This window comes from Amphiprion ocellaris, chromosome 13 (genome assembly GCF_022539595.1).
Source record: "Amphiprion ocellaris isolate individual 3 ecotype Okinawa chromosome 13, ASM2253959v1, whole genome shotgun sequence".
Classification (NCBI taxonomy): Eukaryota; Metazoa; Chordata; class Actinopteri; family Pomacentridae; genus Amphiprion; species Amphiprion ocellaris.
Window position 1 is genome coordinate 35,476,053 of NC_072778.1, and position 16,657 is coordinate 35,492,709.

The 16,657-nt window shown below is 38.0% G+C and overlaps 2 protein-coding genes across 4 annotated transcripts; one reads left to right on the top strand and one right to left on the bottom strand.

The window, feature by feature from the left end:
- Positions 1-1,451: 1,451 nt before the first annotated feature.
- mxd3 (MAX dimerization protein 3) lies at positions 1,452-7,660 on the top strand. The gene is made up of 6 exons (XM_023285735.3): positions 1,452-1,635; positions 2,269-2,368; positions 2,532-2,561; positions 2,655-2,769; positions 4,868-5,033; positions 6,431-7,660. The coding sequence occupies exons 1-6, from the start codon at positions 1,566-1,568 to the stop codon at positions 6,547-6,549; spliced, it is 600 nt and encodes a 199-aa protein (XP_023141503.1). The 5' UTR covers positions 1,452-1,565; the 3' UTR covers positions 6,550-7,660.
- Positions 7,661-7,862: 202 nt separating this feature from the next.
- prelid1a (PRELI domain containing 1a) lies at positions 7,863-16,420 on the bottom strand. 3 transcript variants are annotated; one of them, XM_023285727.3, is made up of 6 exons: positions 16,295-16,420; positions 14,757-14,876; positions 12,298-12,523; positions 12,086-12,199; positions 11,692-11,770; positions 7,863-8,796 (listed from the first exon to the last, which is right to left on the bottom strand). In XM_023285727.3, the coding sequence occupies exons 2-6, from the start codon at positions 14,846-14,848 to the stop codon at positions 8,675-8,677; spliced, it is 633 nt and encodes a 210-aa protein (XP_023141495.1). In that variant the 5' UTR covers positions 14,849-14,876; positions 16,295-16,420; the 3' UTR covers positions 7,863-8,674. The 3 variants fall into 3 exon arrangements, with proteins under 3 accessions (XP_023141495.1, XP_054872829.1, XP_054872828.1); XM_055016854.1 differs by lacking the exon at positions 16,295-16,420 and adding an exon at positions 16,123-16,277; XM_055016853.1 differs by lacking the exon at positions 16,295-16,420 and adding an exon at positions 16,048-16,268.
- Positions 16,421-16,657: the final 237 nt, after the last annotated feature.

The window sequence follows — 16,657 nt, forward strand, 5'->3', positions numbered from 1 at the left end:
ATAACTTTATATGAATGGCCATCTTGTGAGCACTGCTATAAAATAAAAATAATGTGTGTTGGGGTTCATGAGGAGAGGAGTCGGAGGTTCTTCGATTTGCGTTGTCTCTGACGCCTTCACATACTTTCGGAAATATTAAACTTGTAGCCCTTAACGGACAGGGAAAACGAAATACTAACGCTAATGCTATACTTTTTGACACCATGTAGCTTTAATAGTGTTTATGGCAGTGTGCTGAGTAATAGTAGTCGTTTATGTGTCATAACCGTATTATATGCATTTTTAAATCAAATAGTATACTATTAGATGCAGCATTTAAGCAGTAGGGAGAATACATGAATACTATTGTTTACCAGCTAACAGATGGCAATATATTAAATAGCTATTTGTAGTTATAACAGGTGTTGGGCCAAAAAGTGATCATCTGCCAAAAAGTGATTGCACACCAATCGTGTTAAAACTGTATTTCCCAGTTTCTAATTATAAAAAGCTGCATTTATCTGGATCGAACAGTCATAAAGCACAAATATGAAAACTTCATATTAATGATAACAGCAAAGGGATGTCTTCTTTAAACTTTAACATTTCTTGTAACTGAATAAGCATGACTAAAAAATGTTTGCTGATCATAATGTAGAATAGGCATTGCATTTATGATAACAGGCAATACTGTATTATGATGTTTAGGCCCTCTGTGTTTGGGAAGTCTAATATCCCTGTTTGGGATGTAATTAACATGTAATTATTGACGTCTGAATGTTTTTTGTATATAAAATAAAGAAATGATCATTAGCAATTTAGCAAAAATTGTAACCCTCATGATTTAATTCAAGTCATTTTGATGCACTAAAAACATTTCAGTCACAATGTAGGGGCTACAGTCATTTTTTGCAAAATGGAAAATTGCATTACTAGTGATGATTTAGTACAGAACAATGATAAACTACATTTCTGTTGCACCTTTTGAAAATGGGGTTACAAAGTGCTGTACAAAACATTAAAATACACAAAACATTAGACTAAACAGTAAAAGATGCATAAAAAACAGTACAACCCCAAATAGACTGATAACGAAGTATCAGGGAAACAATATAAATACATAAATGAATGAATATTCCTGAGAAATAAAGAAAATGAATCCTGACATGACTAAATAAGGTAAGAGATGTATAAATAAATGTAATAGTGTGTAGTTTTATGTTTGACTAGTTTTATTTACTTTAAAAGCCTCATTTATTTATTTTGGGTATTTATTTCAGAACCATATTCATTGGACTGTGTTATTCATGCAATACTAGATAAAACAGCATTCCATCATTAGCTCGCTGGTACAGATGTTTGCAGATAACATTCTGGGCACTTCGCCTGTTAGAAAGTGTTTCTTATGAAGGCTGCTGAGATGTCCGAGCTTACGCGGGGCACCTGAATGCGGCACCGGTGTTGTGGGGCTCCGTGGATTGAGGACGTAGCACAGACCCAGCTCCATCCACTCCAGGCTGCCGACGCTCCTGCCACAGTAGCTGCTCAATCTGCGCTCGTCTTATTCTAACAAAACAACAGCAACGATGGAAGGAAACGTCTGCAACATTCAGGTGCTGCTGCGGGCTGCAGAGTTTCTGGAGAGAAGAGAAAGAGGTGAGTGTTTAATGACAACTGTCAGCCCGGAGGGGAGTTGGTTGGTTATTGTTAAAACAACAAAATGCACAATAAAGCGGAGATAGCCGGGCATGCGGGGGATAATGCGCAGACACGGGGCTGTGCTGTAGTTGAGATCCCGTCGAGATTGGTGGTTATTTTAGGCGATCTGTGCCATTTGACTCAGTGACCTACATATCGGTCTCATCATTGTACTCAAAGGCGCCAATCTGGGCTCGTTTGAAAACGAATCCGGGCGGTGCAGAGCCGTCCCCACTGAATGAAAGGGAGGCTGCAAAACACACTAACTACATGATTCATGCACTCATTTCGCAGCGCAGACTGAACGTTCGCTGTTTTTACTCGAGAAGCTGCAAAACGGGTTTCATAACAGCAGAGAGCTGCCGGGTTGATGGCGCCAAAAACCAAAAGCAAAACGTCCAGCTGATGACAGCAGGACTGTTTGTGTCCCAGTCATTTCCCTGCAACACTGATCTCATCTTACAGCACAGACGCACCGCAGTGCATGTGTATTTACAGCACCAGGATTCACACTTAACACTGTGACTAGACTTTCTATTTACCACTGCTGCCTTTGTGCTCAGTCTATTGTCTGGTGTGTTTCCTGCACAGAGGCAGAACATGGCTATGCTTCAGTCCAGCCTCTCAGTCCAGGTCAGTCCGATAAGAGAAGCAAACAGAAGAGCAAGAAGATATCTGCTGGTGGCAATAGGTGAGTATATTACATAACAGACAACTGACAAGAGGGTGTGGCTGTCAGTCTGAGTTTCAGTTTTGACACTGTTAGACATGAACACCTCCCACACACTGTCTTTGCAAAGCATAATTAATTATCATTTGCAACCCTAACTGAATTGTCTTTTCTGTAACTGCAGGTCTGTCCACAATGAGTTGGAAAAAAACAGGTAATGGACATTTTTTCATTAAAATAAGAGGCTGTTTTAATGTTGTCTGAAGTGAATAATTCTGTATTATTGTGCGTTTTTTGTGCTTCCTAGACGAGCTCAGCTGAAGCACTGCCTGGAGCAGCTCAAGAAGCAGGTTCCTCTGTCGTCAGACTCTATGAGGAACACCACACTCAACCTGCTGAGACGAGCCCAGCTCCACATCAAGGTAGGAGCACATTCAGATTCAGAAAACTCTATTTGTCCCCAGGGGCAATTACAAAGGAGCAGGCAGTGCAACAATGATGTAATAAAGAAATAGGGATAAATATATATAAAAAATCTAGAGCAAGTAATATAGGAATAAAATAAAAAAGAGAGAAATAAGACAAAAAACACAGCTTAGTACAGGGTTTCTGCAGGGCATTAAAAAGCATTAATTGTCATTAAATTGATTGAGCAAAAATTAAGGCCTTAAATGGCATTAAAATCATTAAATTTGATTCTCAGTGGCATTAAAAATTCTTTCTGCGGTTTTCAAGAAAAATATTTGATAATAATAATATATAATTGTAGACTGCGATTCGTTAGATATGTGCATCTGCGTAAACATGCCAAAGCATTGCAATAATTGTTCCGGCCGGTCCGGTACAATTGCCAAAAACTGCATGTTTGGAAAGTGGAGAACTGAGAAATGGGGAAATGCAAATTACAGCAAAAATGGCTAGAAAACGTGGAATTCAGAGAATGACTGCAGCCTGTTGGTGGTCAGAGGTGGTTTCTGGATTCAGAAATAGTGAAAGGGACAGTTTTCATATAAAAATCATCTTGTACAAAAAACCAAACCTGTGTAATTTGTTGAGTTCACGGTCGTGGCATTAAAATTTTTACAGTCTAGCATTAAAATGGCATTAAAAAGCATAAAATCTGACTGGCTGATATCTGCAGAAACCCTGTAGTAAAATACTAGTGCAAATATGTCTTACATAGTGCAAATATGAATGAAAAGTAGGTGCAATATGGAAATGAGGTAGATACAGAATATATCATGGTAGATATAAATTGCAGAGTGCAAAATGGCCTAGTTCACAGAGGTCCATGTTAAAGTCCGTGTGTGGTGGTACCTCTGCATCAAAACCCTTCAAGCTGCCAGCAAAGAATGCAGCTTCTACAAAAACTCTAAATCTTACCAAGTCTATTTGTCTTATTTTTAGTCAAAATGTCTCAACTCACTTGATTTAAGATAAATAAACTTAACAAGAGACATTTCAGCAACGTAGAGGGACTTGTTTTAAGACAATGCATCTTAAATATCTTGTTAAGTCAAACAATCTTGAAATTATCTTGTTTTGAGTTGAATTTTACAAGAAAACTCAAAATAAGTTTAATCCTCGTGTCGTCCTGTGGGTCAAATTAACCCGTTTTAAAGTTTGAAAATGTGGGAAAAAAATATATTTTCACAGTGAAACTTCTGATGTCCACATTTTCAACATTTTTGGGAAATCTTTGAACATTTTTTGGTGGAAAAAAAGAAACGTTAACAATGTTTCTTAAAAGCATTCACATAAAAATCAACCAAAATCCAGTGAATTTTGCTGGGTTTTGGTTGATATTTTTGTGAATGTTCTTAAAGAAAATATTAGAAGTTTTACTGGTATATATGGAATCACTTTAGATATTTTTAGGTTTTTTTTGAAGATTTTTACTCATTTTTTGCAAATATTTACAAGAATTTTCTTGCTAAATTTGGGGGATTTTTTTTTTTTTAAATAACTTTTAAGGGAAATTTTTAAGGAATTCTTGGAATTTTCTTCCTGAAGGTTTTGCAAATTTTCAGAAATTTGGGGAATTTTTTCAGATTTTTTTGGATTTTTTTTTCGGACAAGGACACAATATTTTTTGGTGCCTGTAAATGAAGACAACAGGAGGGTTAATACATCTCAAATTAGGAGGTTACATGAAAGCGAAAATCTATTTTTGAGTGAAAAACTGCAATTTTTTTTTAAGCATGTCTGGCTTATTTTAAGACACCTAAGTTTGACAATCCTGGTAAAATACAGCTTAAAATAAGTTTTCCCAGCTAATTTTCAGGTCTCAATATTCTAAATATCGTATCTTATTTCAAGAAATCTTACCAAGTCATTTTCACTGGTTCTATTGGCAGATTTTTTCACTTATTTCAAAGTAAAAGTTCCTTGAAATAAGTTTTTTCTTGTTTTGAGAGGGGGATTTTTTTCAGTGTAGCGCCTTGTCATGCTGCTGTCTCTGCTGTGTCTGAGCTGTGGTCTGCTGCTCACTTTGGTTGCCTCTCGGCTGGATCATTTCAGAAGCTGCAGGAGCAGGACGAACGCGCCGAGCAGATGAAGGGACGCCTGCTCTGGGAGCAGAGGGAGCTGAGGGTTCGGCTGGAGCAGCTGCAGAGAGGAACCGAGAGGTCGAGGAACGACAGCCAGGGCTCCACTATGTCCTCAGAGAGGTCCGACTCCGACAGAGGTGGGTCACATCTTAGTGCTCTTTCTTAAATGTATGTACTTTTCAATCACTGGCAGTATTTCCTCAAGTATGTTCTTCAAACAAGCCCTGATTTAGTGTATTAGTTGCTAGTTATGTTGGTTCTTGTGCTGTACGTTACTCCTAACATTTCTGGGTCTATTATCAACTTAAAGCTGCTTTGTCTGATTTGAAGTTTTAAAACATGTATGTACATACCTGTTCCTTCCTAAATGTATTATTTTAGCATTTGGACTGATTCAATATAGGCTCTTTCTATGCCTTGTGCAGTTAAAGATTCCCAAGTGGGATGTTTCCCAATCACAATTTGCAAAGTGAAAAACTGTATAATAAGAGTTGAATTGGTGGTTTAAAACTATTTCAACCACTGAAAAAAAAGAACAACTGTATGACTGGTTATAATGCATACCATGGAATGCTGTTTTCTGTTAAATAAATAGATAATAGAATAGACATAGAATAAAATATCTGTATTGTCATTGCGATTTGCAACAAAATTAGTAATTCTATTAATGAATAGATGTTTTATAAAAGTTAAATGAAGTTAAAGAAATAAAACAGAAAAAAAAAAGTGCAACCTTGAAAAGAGCAACTACACCTCATCATAGGAACAATGTAAATACATAAATGAATATTCCTGTGAAAAAATATAATGAATAAATAAATGAGGTCAGAGATATATAAATACATGGAATAATTCAATAAATACATTTATATGTGACTACTTTTATTTATTTATTCAGAATTTATTTCACAGCCATATATATTGATTTCATATGGCTTTTAATATTGAATATTGCTCCAGTTTCTGGCAGATGATCCTTTTTTTTTTACACTACACCTGCTAGCAGTTTTTCTGAGAGCAAGTGAGATTTAAGGTAAACTTTTCTGATCCCTCACTGGTAAGATTTCCATGTTACACCATCTAGTTCCAGATAAGGCATGACAAAAATAGACAAAGTACAATAAGGCTAAAAATAAAGACATAATAAAGACAATATACAAGGCATGATGAATTTATATATTATATATGGACATGTACATTATGACTTGATGAATTTACATTTCTGCCAGAGGTAGGTCTCACCTGAGCTTTTGTACTAGGAAGCATCTCTGTAAAAAACTGAATCCTACCAGCTCCCCAGGTGTCCTAACTTGTAGTTGACACATTTTTTTTAACTTGTGATGCTCTTTCATCATTTATTTAGCAAAATGACTTTTATTTTACACTATTGAAGAGTCTTGTGCGTCTGCTGCAACGTGTCTTACTGCAACAAAATTACTTGGAGTTGGGTTTTTTCCAATTATATCCCCCAACCCTAGTTTGTAATTTCTAATCTTTCCTTCTGCTAATGGCTGTGATCTGTGTTCCGTTACAGAGGATGTGGAAGTTGACGTGGAAAGCATTGTGTTTGACTGCGTGGATTCTGACGGACTGAGCATTACGCACACTGGTGCAGATCACTGCTACTCCAGCATGAACAAGGCCTGGCTATGACAGCAGCAAATATACCGTGTTTAATGTCGCCTGGTGGACGGGAAGAGGAGAAAACATTCCAAAAAAAAAACAAGGAGGAAGAAAAAAGGAGGAAAATGTTACTTTTTTTAAACTTTACAGAAGGACTACCATTTGTTGGACTACAAGCTAAACATGAGTGATGAGTGTCCATTTGCACTGAATAGCAGTAAAAATCACTGGGCTGGGATGGACGCTACATATACTGTATGTTTTCTGACGACAACCATTAGTGGCATTTTTTTCCTCAAAAAAAAAGCGATGAGATGTCAAGCAGTTAGTTTTATAGGCCCTGTAAACTCAAAATAAGGGCTTTTTAATTCCAAACTTTACTACAGTATGTCAATCCTGAATTCTGCCTTAATTCTGATTTGGTCTAGTATTCTATACCGCTTTTCCATAGCACTAAGTTTATATATCAGTAACATCTTGTTTAGCATGCACTTAAACATTAATCTGTGCTATGTTCTGTCCTATTATCTAAGTTCAGTCATTTATTTCACTCTTCTTATTCTGTTGCACATAACGTCCACACGTTGCACTTGTGTTTCAAAAGGTTTCGGGTGTATCCAGATGACAATAACTAACTGGTCATATTTGCACAATGATATTTGGCCATTAAGTAACACTGCCGAATATCAATTTGATGTATTCGTACACAATTCAGTGTGTGCAAGGATCTTGATGCCTGTGCTAAAGAGAAATGAAAAGCATTAAGGAGCTTTTTGCACAGGTCTAATGACAGTTATTCACTGCTAATATATTAACTGATATGTTTCTTAGAGGTGTTGGCTATCCAAACTGTACACTTCAACGCTTGTGCATTTGTCACTTACGATGCTAATTATGCATACAACAAATTCACCAGTCAGACAGGCAATGTCTCCTTGTAATGATGATGCAATTTATGCTGTATTACAAGTATCATATTCATTTCTATGTATTTAATAACTGAAGGTGCTTTTTTCCCTTCACTTTTGTATATGCAAGATGCCTTATTACTTTTTATTTTTTCTCTCCGCCCAGTAATATTATGTAGCATTTTTGTACTGGTGTAAGCTTTTTTTAAATGAATAAATATTTTCTATATTTATGTGCTGTCTGTGGTCTGTTCTGTTTGTTCCCAAAGTAGAGGATTTTTTTCTTTAACGTATTTTAGTAATTCGTAGAGACAGGAAGAGCAGCTGACTTTTTTTTCCTTTCTGGTCGTGCTCTTCATTAAGTGTCTCAATCATCCTAATGAGCTGAATGAATCAAAACTAGTACACAAAAACACAATTCCAAGTGTCACAGCCTTATGATTAGAAAATGTGCATTTATTGACAAGCTCATAGTCTGTTCATAGAGGGAGATACATCTTTGCACCACCAGGCCTAAGCTCAAAGTACATTGCAAGGCATTCTTTATGCCTTTTTAACTGATTTTTAGATGAAATCAAAACAATTCTATCCACTGCAACCATCTGTTACTGCAGTATCAGAGGGGCCAAGTAGATATTTTTAATTAAACTTTGACTGCCAACACTACGAACTCTTCTTCAATAAATGCGCTTCTACTCAAAGCAATGAGATGATCAGTCTTATTAGAATGATTAAGGTAACATTGAACACAGAATTAACAGACAACATGATTGTATGCGAGATTAACACAACAGAAACAAATCATGAACAAGAACGCACTCATCATGAATTCTGTTTAACTACCGACAAGACAAGAAGCTGTAAAGAATTACAAAATGACGTGGCGTACTCAAAAGAACGGAGCAGAAAGCAAACATTGGTCATCTGAGGAACACTTTCAGAGTTGGCCATCATCATTTTATGGCACTCAGAGCTACACTCGGCCATTCCTCTCTAAGATCTCTGGTGAACACTGAAATGATGCAGAGGTATAATATACTCAGAGTGACATGAGCAGGGAGGCTGGAACAGGCTCCTGAACCCAGCTCAGGCCTTTTATGGTCCACCCACCACTTCAGTTGGGATGTGTCCTCACAGAGGTGTCCACCCGTGACTGGGACCGGTTTGTCGTACCCCAGTGCTTGACGGAACAATGAGAGAGGGGGTAATTATAAATCTGTCCCAGCATTAGTGATTCACGTAGCTTGTCACACATATTGTTTCTTCTGAGCCTGTGAGGCGAGGTCTTTGGCTTTCTCTTTAGCTGCCAGTGCTGTTTCTCTTGCCCGCTCTGTCGCTGTTTCTGCTAAGGTTCTTGACGGAGTCTCGCCTACAAAACAACAACATTTAGATAATAATTAAGTTTTTATATAATTTCAGAAACCCGGTTCTGTTCCATAATAGATGTGAAATGCCACTGGCACTTAAAACTGCCCTGGCTTTCAGCTTATCTGTTTCCCAGCAACATTAAAGGACAAAAAAAAATCATAACAGAGCTTTTAGTGTCAGTCAGAAGGGTTTCAACAGGATACAGTTAAAGATGGATGCACTCGAAATGTCAAAAAAGCATATTTTACATGTATAATTAACACCTTTCCTTTGTTTAGGTTCAACTATCCCAGCAATGACTGAAAACTGACAATTTGTACAATTCAGCACACATTAAAATGTCTAATGAGGGAGTCAAGTTATCAAATAATAGTTTCACACACATCTGTAGATGAATTAACAGGTTTAAGAATGCAGTCAAACTAACTTTCTAATAAAAAGGGGTATGATTTTACCTTGGATAGCAAGTTTAGTCAAACTACCTAAGTTGCTATACACATAAAAAAAATCTCTTGTGCTAAATTGATAAAACTTTCTCATTATTTAGCAATTGCTGTCAAAGTAACTGTTTCACTGAAATTACCGAATTTCATCAAATTCAACAGTAGATTATTCACTGTTAGCTAAACCTTCATTTTCTTGCCACTATAAGAGCACCTCTTCTCCTTTATCTTCTCTTTATCAGAGCACATTATATGACTTGTCATAGCAGAAAAATCTAAAGAATTACAAATAAGATAAACAATAAACAATTAATGCAATCCAAAGCACTAATAACTACTACGAACATCCTGATCAAGCGTTTTTGCCTCCAATCCATTTCAAGTAATTCAATAATTAGTGTCTGCTGATACTGAGCCGTAATCTAATGCCATTTTCCTTGATGCAAATGCTTCAAGTACATTAGAGTTATTAAAATGAAGTCAATCTATACACTTGACAACTGAGTAGCTCTCAAATGCAGTGAGTTAAAAACCGCATTTTTCCATCCAAGCTGAAGGGCACAGTCTGAAATGTAGTGGCAATAAGGTATCCCCTGTCTCCACAAGCTCCAAAAGATGGTGAAAACCTGTATTCTTCACATGCATGCCAGAAAATGTACAGCAGATTAACTGCATTAGCTGGTTCTACCACCAGATGGAGCCTCTTACTGTTTAACCCTCCTGCTGTCCTCATTTATGGGCACCAAAAATATTGTTTCCTTGTCTGAAAAAGATCCAAAAATTCAGCAAAAAAATTCCCCAAATTTGTAAAAATTTCCAAAACCTTCAGGAAGAAAATTCCAATAATTCCTTAAAAGTTTCCCTTAAAAGTTTTATTTAAAAAAAATAAAGAAATAAAAAATCCCACAAATTTTCAAAAATATGAGTAAAAATCTTCCAAAAAAATCCTAAAAATATCTAAAGTGATTACGTATATATCAGTAAAACTTCTGATATTTTCTTTAAGAACATTCACAAAAATATCAACCAAAATCCAGCGAATTTCGCTGGATTTTGGTTAATATTTTTGTGAACGTCCTTAAGAAACATTTTTAACATTTCTTTTTTTTTTCCACCAAAAAATGTTCAAAGATTTCCAAAAATGTTGAAAATGTGGACATCAGAAGTTTCACTGTGAAAATAATTTTTTTTCCCACATTTTCAAACTTTAAAACGAGTTAATTTTGACCCGCAGAACGACACGAGGGTTAATACTGCAGCGGTCAGAGGAGGCGTCCCACACTAGAGGCGGTTTAGTGTTGGCAAGCAAATAGCATTATGGAGGTTCAGGTAACAATAGGCCACAAAGATTTCTGTGATCCTTAATGGTGCTCTGGTGTACAAAAGTCTGGGATTGACTAAGGCCTTGTCCACACGTAGCTGGGCATCTCACAAAACAAAGATATTTTTCTACGATTCGACCTATCATCCACACAAAAACGCAGATTTACGTCATCAAAAACGATTCTTTTTAAAAACTCCGACCAAAGTGAAGATTTGTGAATTCTCCATTTTATGCGTCTGCATGTGGACATCAGTAACCGGGGTTTTGCGTTTCGAAACGTCACCGCCTGCGACAAAATATGTTCTTACGTCACATATGCGACCTGTGTTTACATTCAGTAACAGTATGGATGCTCTCACAAGGTTTTGGGTGCCGTTTCTTGTACAGGCACTTTTTACTTGCTTGTTTTTACAAGCCCAGATACTGCTTTCTTGTAACTTGTTGACTTTATATTCCAAAACTACGTTTAAGAGCAATTCTGCCTCCTTATCGGTCCACACGAACGAGCCTGCCGCCATGTTTCATATTTCGTGGAAGTGACATTAGAGACGAAGTTTACTCTGATTGGATAGGATTTGGGGAACTACTGCCACCTAAAGGTCCGGCATGCTTATGAATGTGCTTAAAAACGCACTTATGCGGTTAGGTGTGGATGAAGTTTTTTTCTAAAAACGAGGTGGTGTGTACGTAAGTTTTTTTTCTAGACGGAGGGGGCAGGACATTCGGTTTTACAAAAACCCTGCTACGTGTGGACAAGGCCTCAGAAAGTATTCCATAGTCACAGTAGCATTTTTAAGAAAACCACCTTTGCAGACCATACTATGTAGCTGTTGACTATAACAGCACTATTAGCCCTGACCAAATGTCCTTGTGATGTGTGACAGCAGATGCAAACAGAAGTTTGGGCTTAGGTTCTGGCTAATACCAATTAGCTTAAAAATGTTTTTAAAAAAGCCCTGACCAACCCCGATTCTGACCTTTGAGATTAGATAGGGACATCTCTTAATTACTGATGGGATCAAAATCACACTCCTGTTTTAAAACCCACTTGTAGTTTTATATCCACATCAACTGCAAATGTTCATTAAATGTTGGAAACACAGAATTATTAATTTTAATGATAATTTACCTTGCATTTTGGCGAGCACATATTCAAAGCCTTTCATGGTCTTTGTAACGCTGGTCTTGAACCTCGCGAGACCAAATTCCTGGAAAGAGAAGAGACAATGTCAACCACGACCGAAAAAGATTGTTGAACTACATAACAACATATAACTCATCGTCACTTGTTCACCGTCAGTCCAGAGTCTGGCAGCAGTACAGGTATTTTATGATTCACCGTCATAAATCATCCAGTCATTCGCACCCTGGCAGACAGCTCCAAGTGCTCAGCTGTTCCATCTTAACCCTGTGTATTATGTTACTAATTACAGAATGAAAGATAGGTGTGTGAGCCTCCCTCTTGGCTGGCCCACACTACTTTCCCTGTTACATAGTGTGGCGCTCCACTTTACTCTACTGACCTGAATTGCTCTTGAGAGCCCATAGACATTGGAAGAGATCCAAGCTTCTCTTTTAATCTCAGTCCAGCTGCCATTCTCAGGGTTAATTCGGTATTCACATCGCTCCTCCACGGACTGGGGCAAACAGCAAAAAACAAACCAACAAAAAACAAACATGAAACCATGGTATTATGTTGTATGCCGAGTGTTTATAGAAGCAAACATATAAGCACCATGAGGCGAGCGTGGCTGATGTTCCATGTTAGTGTGGTCATGGTCCTTTTCTGAGGGTCCACAATGGAGTCCTCAATGATGTACGCTGAGCTGGCCATGTGCTTTGGAAGATATCGCTCCATCCAGCGAGGTGCACGACTGGTTTTGGTCAACAGACGTCTGGAAATGAGGCAGTTGGTTGGAGTAACCTCTCGGAAAACTATATCCTCAGTCAAGACATGATTGCTGTGAAAGAAGATAAAAGGTGCAGATAGATGAAAACAACACAAAACTTCTGGGTAGGGCTACATCTAATGACTGGGTTCATTATAAACACTTTAGTCTGTTATCTGTTTCAATTAGATAATATAGTTTAGAAGGTCTGGGTGATAAACAACTGATGTGTACATGATACGATGGACACATTATCAACAGGAATAGGAAAGTTGTACTATAGAGTGTTTGACAGTTTCACTTAAATGCAAACGGCCATAAAAACGGGTTAGGGTTAGAGTGCTCTCTCCCTGGCTCATAAAGAGTCTATCATATTCTTCAATAATACAGACCTTTGGCCCTCCATCACGCTCCCTGTTGGCTTTCCTACTCCCGCTACTCCACAGCTGCCTAAATCTCTTTTCACTGGGACCAGTTTTTGCAATGAAAGATAGGCTTTGCAGCGTAAAACCACCCACAACTCCCTCTCCCCCAACCACCTCCACCTAAGTGACACACTCCCTGCTCTGAAGACTGTCGGACTTGACGTCAGGGTGCGCATGGAGGCCGGTGTAAGGTTCCCATCCAGTGATACTGAGTCCTGGCCAGCTTTGCCTTAGTTGCCGTCCATACGGCTCTGGGCTACACTCTCTATCCATAACTAATGTGAATCAAAATGAGATCACTTCATTTTTCTTATGTGTGTAATACATTTATTTGTGTCTGTTTATCACATTATTATCAACATTATCACGTGTACTTTGAAAAATAGTCTAAAGTGGCTGTACTCAAAGTAATTACAAAAAAAACTTATTGTTTGGGCACCCAGGTAGCTCAACTGACTGAGCTGGGAACCCATAAACAGGGGCTATAGTTCCCGACGCAGCATTTACTGCATGTCTTTCCCCTACTCTTTACCCACGTTTCCTGTCTCTCTCTTCACTGTATTCTATAATAAAGGCCAAAAATTTAATTTTGCCTATTTTTCTGCCAGTCCTCACTACAAACACATTATTAAAAATGATTAATTCTCAACTGTTTTGTATTTTAGCTTTGTAAGACTTTGGAATAAATCAGCTGCAAAGAAAAATGTCTGTCTGTGTGAAAGACGATGATGTTAGATGATGGTGGTTCACATGCTTTATTTGTTTGGTATGCTGCCATTGTGTCTGAACAATCCTGCAAGGGGTGGGTTGTGTAAATGACCAGATACAGAAACAAAGCACTCATTTAAAAATAAAACACTACAAAATGGCACCGTTTATCTGAGCTAGAAACTGTACACAGAGAGAATCATCAGATTTGCAACTTTCTGCAGGTCCTTGAATTAAATATTTATGCTGGCAACATTAACTAAAACTTAACACTGAGATATTTCATTTCACTTTATTCTACATGCGTCATATAAAAATTGTCAAAAATAAATAGTTTGCATTAATCAAATCCTGTAAAAAAACAAAAAAAAAAAAACCTCTGCACTCCTTGCTGTAGTCAGGTGACCATTAGTGACTTCACTTTGACCAACAGTTACATCACAAGAATTCTACATTTTCCAGTTGAACTGGGCTGAACTGAAGGCCATGTTTATACAGAGCAGATAAGAGACTAGGAAACAGGTTAAAATATAGGTAGTAAAACATCTATTGCATGTAGAGGCACCATTTTTTTCTAAGTATTGGTAACATTTGGAGGCACCTAAAAAAAACTGCTGAGTATGTTTATTCCAGTTTTCTTTTCATTTTTGTAAAATTAATAACAGCAGAAATTCAACTTTTGTGTTTCTGTTCTTATCATTTATGGGACTATGATTTTAACACAAGACGATTCTAAGTTCTCTCTGCTTCTAGCAGTGGTTGTGCTGTTTCCAGAGAGGTGCAGGACTTTATTTTGCAGTGAAAACGAGCCTCACTGTGACGGTTTGGAGTTGAGAGGGTTAATGCAGGAGTTCAGACAACTGCGTATCAACTAACCAAGTGAAAATTTGAACAGTTACATGGCAACAGATACTGAAAAAACAAACTTATTCTGATTGTTTGTTTAGGTTAACTAAGAGTCCAGCTTCTAAAAATATACAATTTACTATCAGGTATATGTGTAATTATAGAAACGCGAGTACAAGTGTGTGGAAGTTTCCCAGTACCGTATACTACTCGAGTATACATGCTGTTTCTACTACTGTTTAACCCCCTCTGTATACAGATGTTAATTCACGATCCAAACTATCTCTACATCTCTGCACAACTGGATAAAGAAGAGGAAGTTTTACCTGTAAGGGTTGGGATATCGTTGCCAGTAAGCAACGCAAACTTGGTCCCAGGTGTTTTTTAGCAAACCTGCGCAGCAGAAATATTTCACCATTGTTCCCTTCGTTTACTTTGGCACAACCCTGTGCAGAAACAGAACAAAAAAAAAAAAACGTGTCAGTTTACCAGGTTTGTGCAACCACATTTAAAACGACAGAACTGGAAGAAAAGTCGAGAAGTGTGCCAATTTTCAAGACAAGTGATTTACAAAAAATATCACGACTTAGTAACAGGCATATTTGCGGATATTTTGAATTACATGATGACCGTTGTTCCAGTTTAACTGGTGACCAGGTTAACTGGCGATAGTTGCTGGCTTCAGATGTTTAGTCCACAGATCCGTCACAATCAGACCTGGCTGTGCGTGAAATAAAGATACTAGATAAAGAAGACCTCGCCGAGAAACGTCGACATCACTACTTGATAAAGTCTATATCCATGTAAATATCATCTACAGACAGTAAAAAGAAATGTGCTATTCAAAATAAAAAACACATGTTTTTCAAGAATGGTGAAAGGATTTGAAACCACGTTATTCTATGATTAACAGTTTCTGTGAACCCTGAGGGTCGGAGTGCTTCTGAGAACAAACCCGAGTTAAACCTGAAGTTCTGCTCCACTGAAATCAGACTAACACAGCAGTGCTTCTATGTTGTGGGTTTCTTGGTGACACAATAATTAGTTCTGTGGCTCCTTATTAACCAGGCAGCCTGTGTTAAGTTGTGACTATCCCCAGTTATCCTGGACGTGTTTCCTGAACAATCACCAGGTGTTCATCCACATAGATCTCTATGTGGATGAAGAGGGATGTTTACAGGACTGATCGGTGGCATGATGAGTCAGACTGTGGTCTCTAATTTTATCTCTGGATAACGTGGTTTCAAATCCTCTCACAATTCTTGAAAAGTACGTGTTTTTTATTTCGAATAGCACATTTCTTTTTACTGTCTATAGGTGATATTTACATGGAATAGACTTTATCAAGTAGTGATGCCGACGTTTTCCGGCAGATCTTCTTTATCTAGTATCTTTTTTTTCACGCACAGCCAGGTCTGATCGTGACAAATCTGCGGACTAAACATCTGGAGACGGCACCTATCACCAGTTAACCTGATCTCCAGTTAAACTGTAACACCGTCACCGCAGCAGATGTTTCTAGCTAACTACTTGACAGATGTCAGTCAAAGACACATAAAACACACTCATAGCTTCACAAATCTAACACTGTGTCTCCTGATGTTACTCACAACTCACCGTATAGCTCTTTTTAAGATCACAAACTGATAAAGCGTTCGACAACGAGAAGCTAACATGACTTAAAAACGTTACCGTCACATTTGTCACGTCCGCACTCTCTTAGCTTCCTGCTTAACCAGAGCTAGCCTAGCATGTGGCTAACCGCATGAATGAATGACTCGCTACGAGCTCCGGAAACTTCTCCCGCCAGTGTTCAACAATCACATTTCCAGGTTATTCCAGAGGCAGAGGCAGAGGCGGTTACCTGCTCGGCGACAGCTTTTAAAGGGTCAGAATTTGCATTTTTAGACTCCAGCGGTGGTGAAGTTCATGATACAGCCGACGACAAATCACGTCAAACGGACTGGGGGAAGGTCAAACAGTACGTCACATCCGGTTAGCTGCAGCTGTGATGCCAGATCAGAACACTAGAGGGCGGCAGTGGACCGCAAAAATCCCCCATGACCTCTTGTGAAATCTCACTTTTCATAAGATTTGGGATCAAATTTCTTGTGATGTTGTCAAAGCAGCTACAACAGGCTGATTAAAAAATCATGCAACAATTTGTCTTCGAAATATTCTTGTGAATCTGACCTTGGCATTTTATTTTTATTCTATTTTCAGACAT

Coding starts and splice junctions, on each gene's coding strand:
- mxd3 (XM_023285735.3), top strand. CDS start 1,566: ATGGAAGGAAACGTCTGCAACATTCAGGTGCTGCTGCGGGCTGCAGAG. Junction 2,770..4,867: donor GAGCCCAGCTCCACATCAAG/GTAGGAGCACAT, acceptor GGATCATTTCAG/AAGCTGCAGGAGCAGGACGA. Junction 5,034..6,430: donor GAGGTCCGACTCCGACAGAG/GTGGGTCACATC, acceptor GTTCCGTTACAG/AGGATGTGGAAGTTGACGTG.
- prelid1a (XM_023285727.3), bottom strand. CDS start 14,848: ATGGTGAAATATTTCTGCTGCGCAGGTTTGCTAAAAAACACCTGGGAC. Junction 12,524..14,756: donor CGATATCCCAACCCTTACAG/GTAAAACTTCCT, acceptor CTTCTTTCACAG/CAATCATGTCTTGACTGAGG. Junction 8,797..11,691: donor TGTGCTCGCCAAAATGCAAG/GTAAATTATCAT, acceptor GTTGTTTTGTAG/GCGAGACTCCGTCAAGAACC.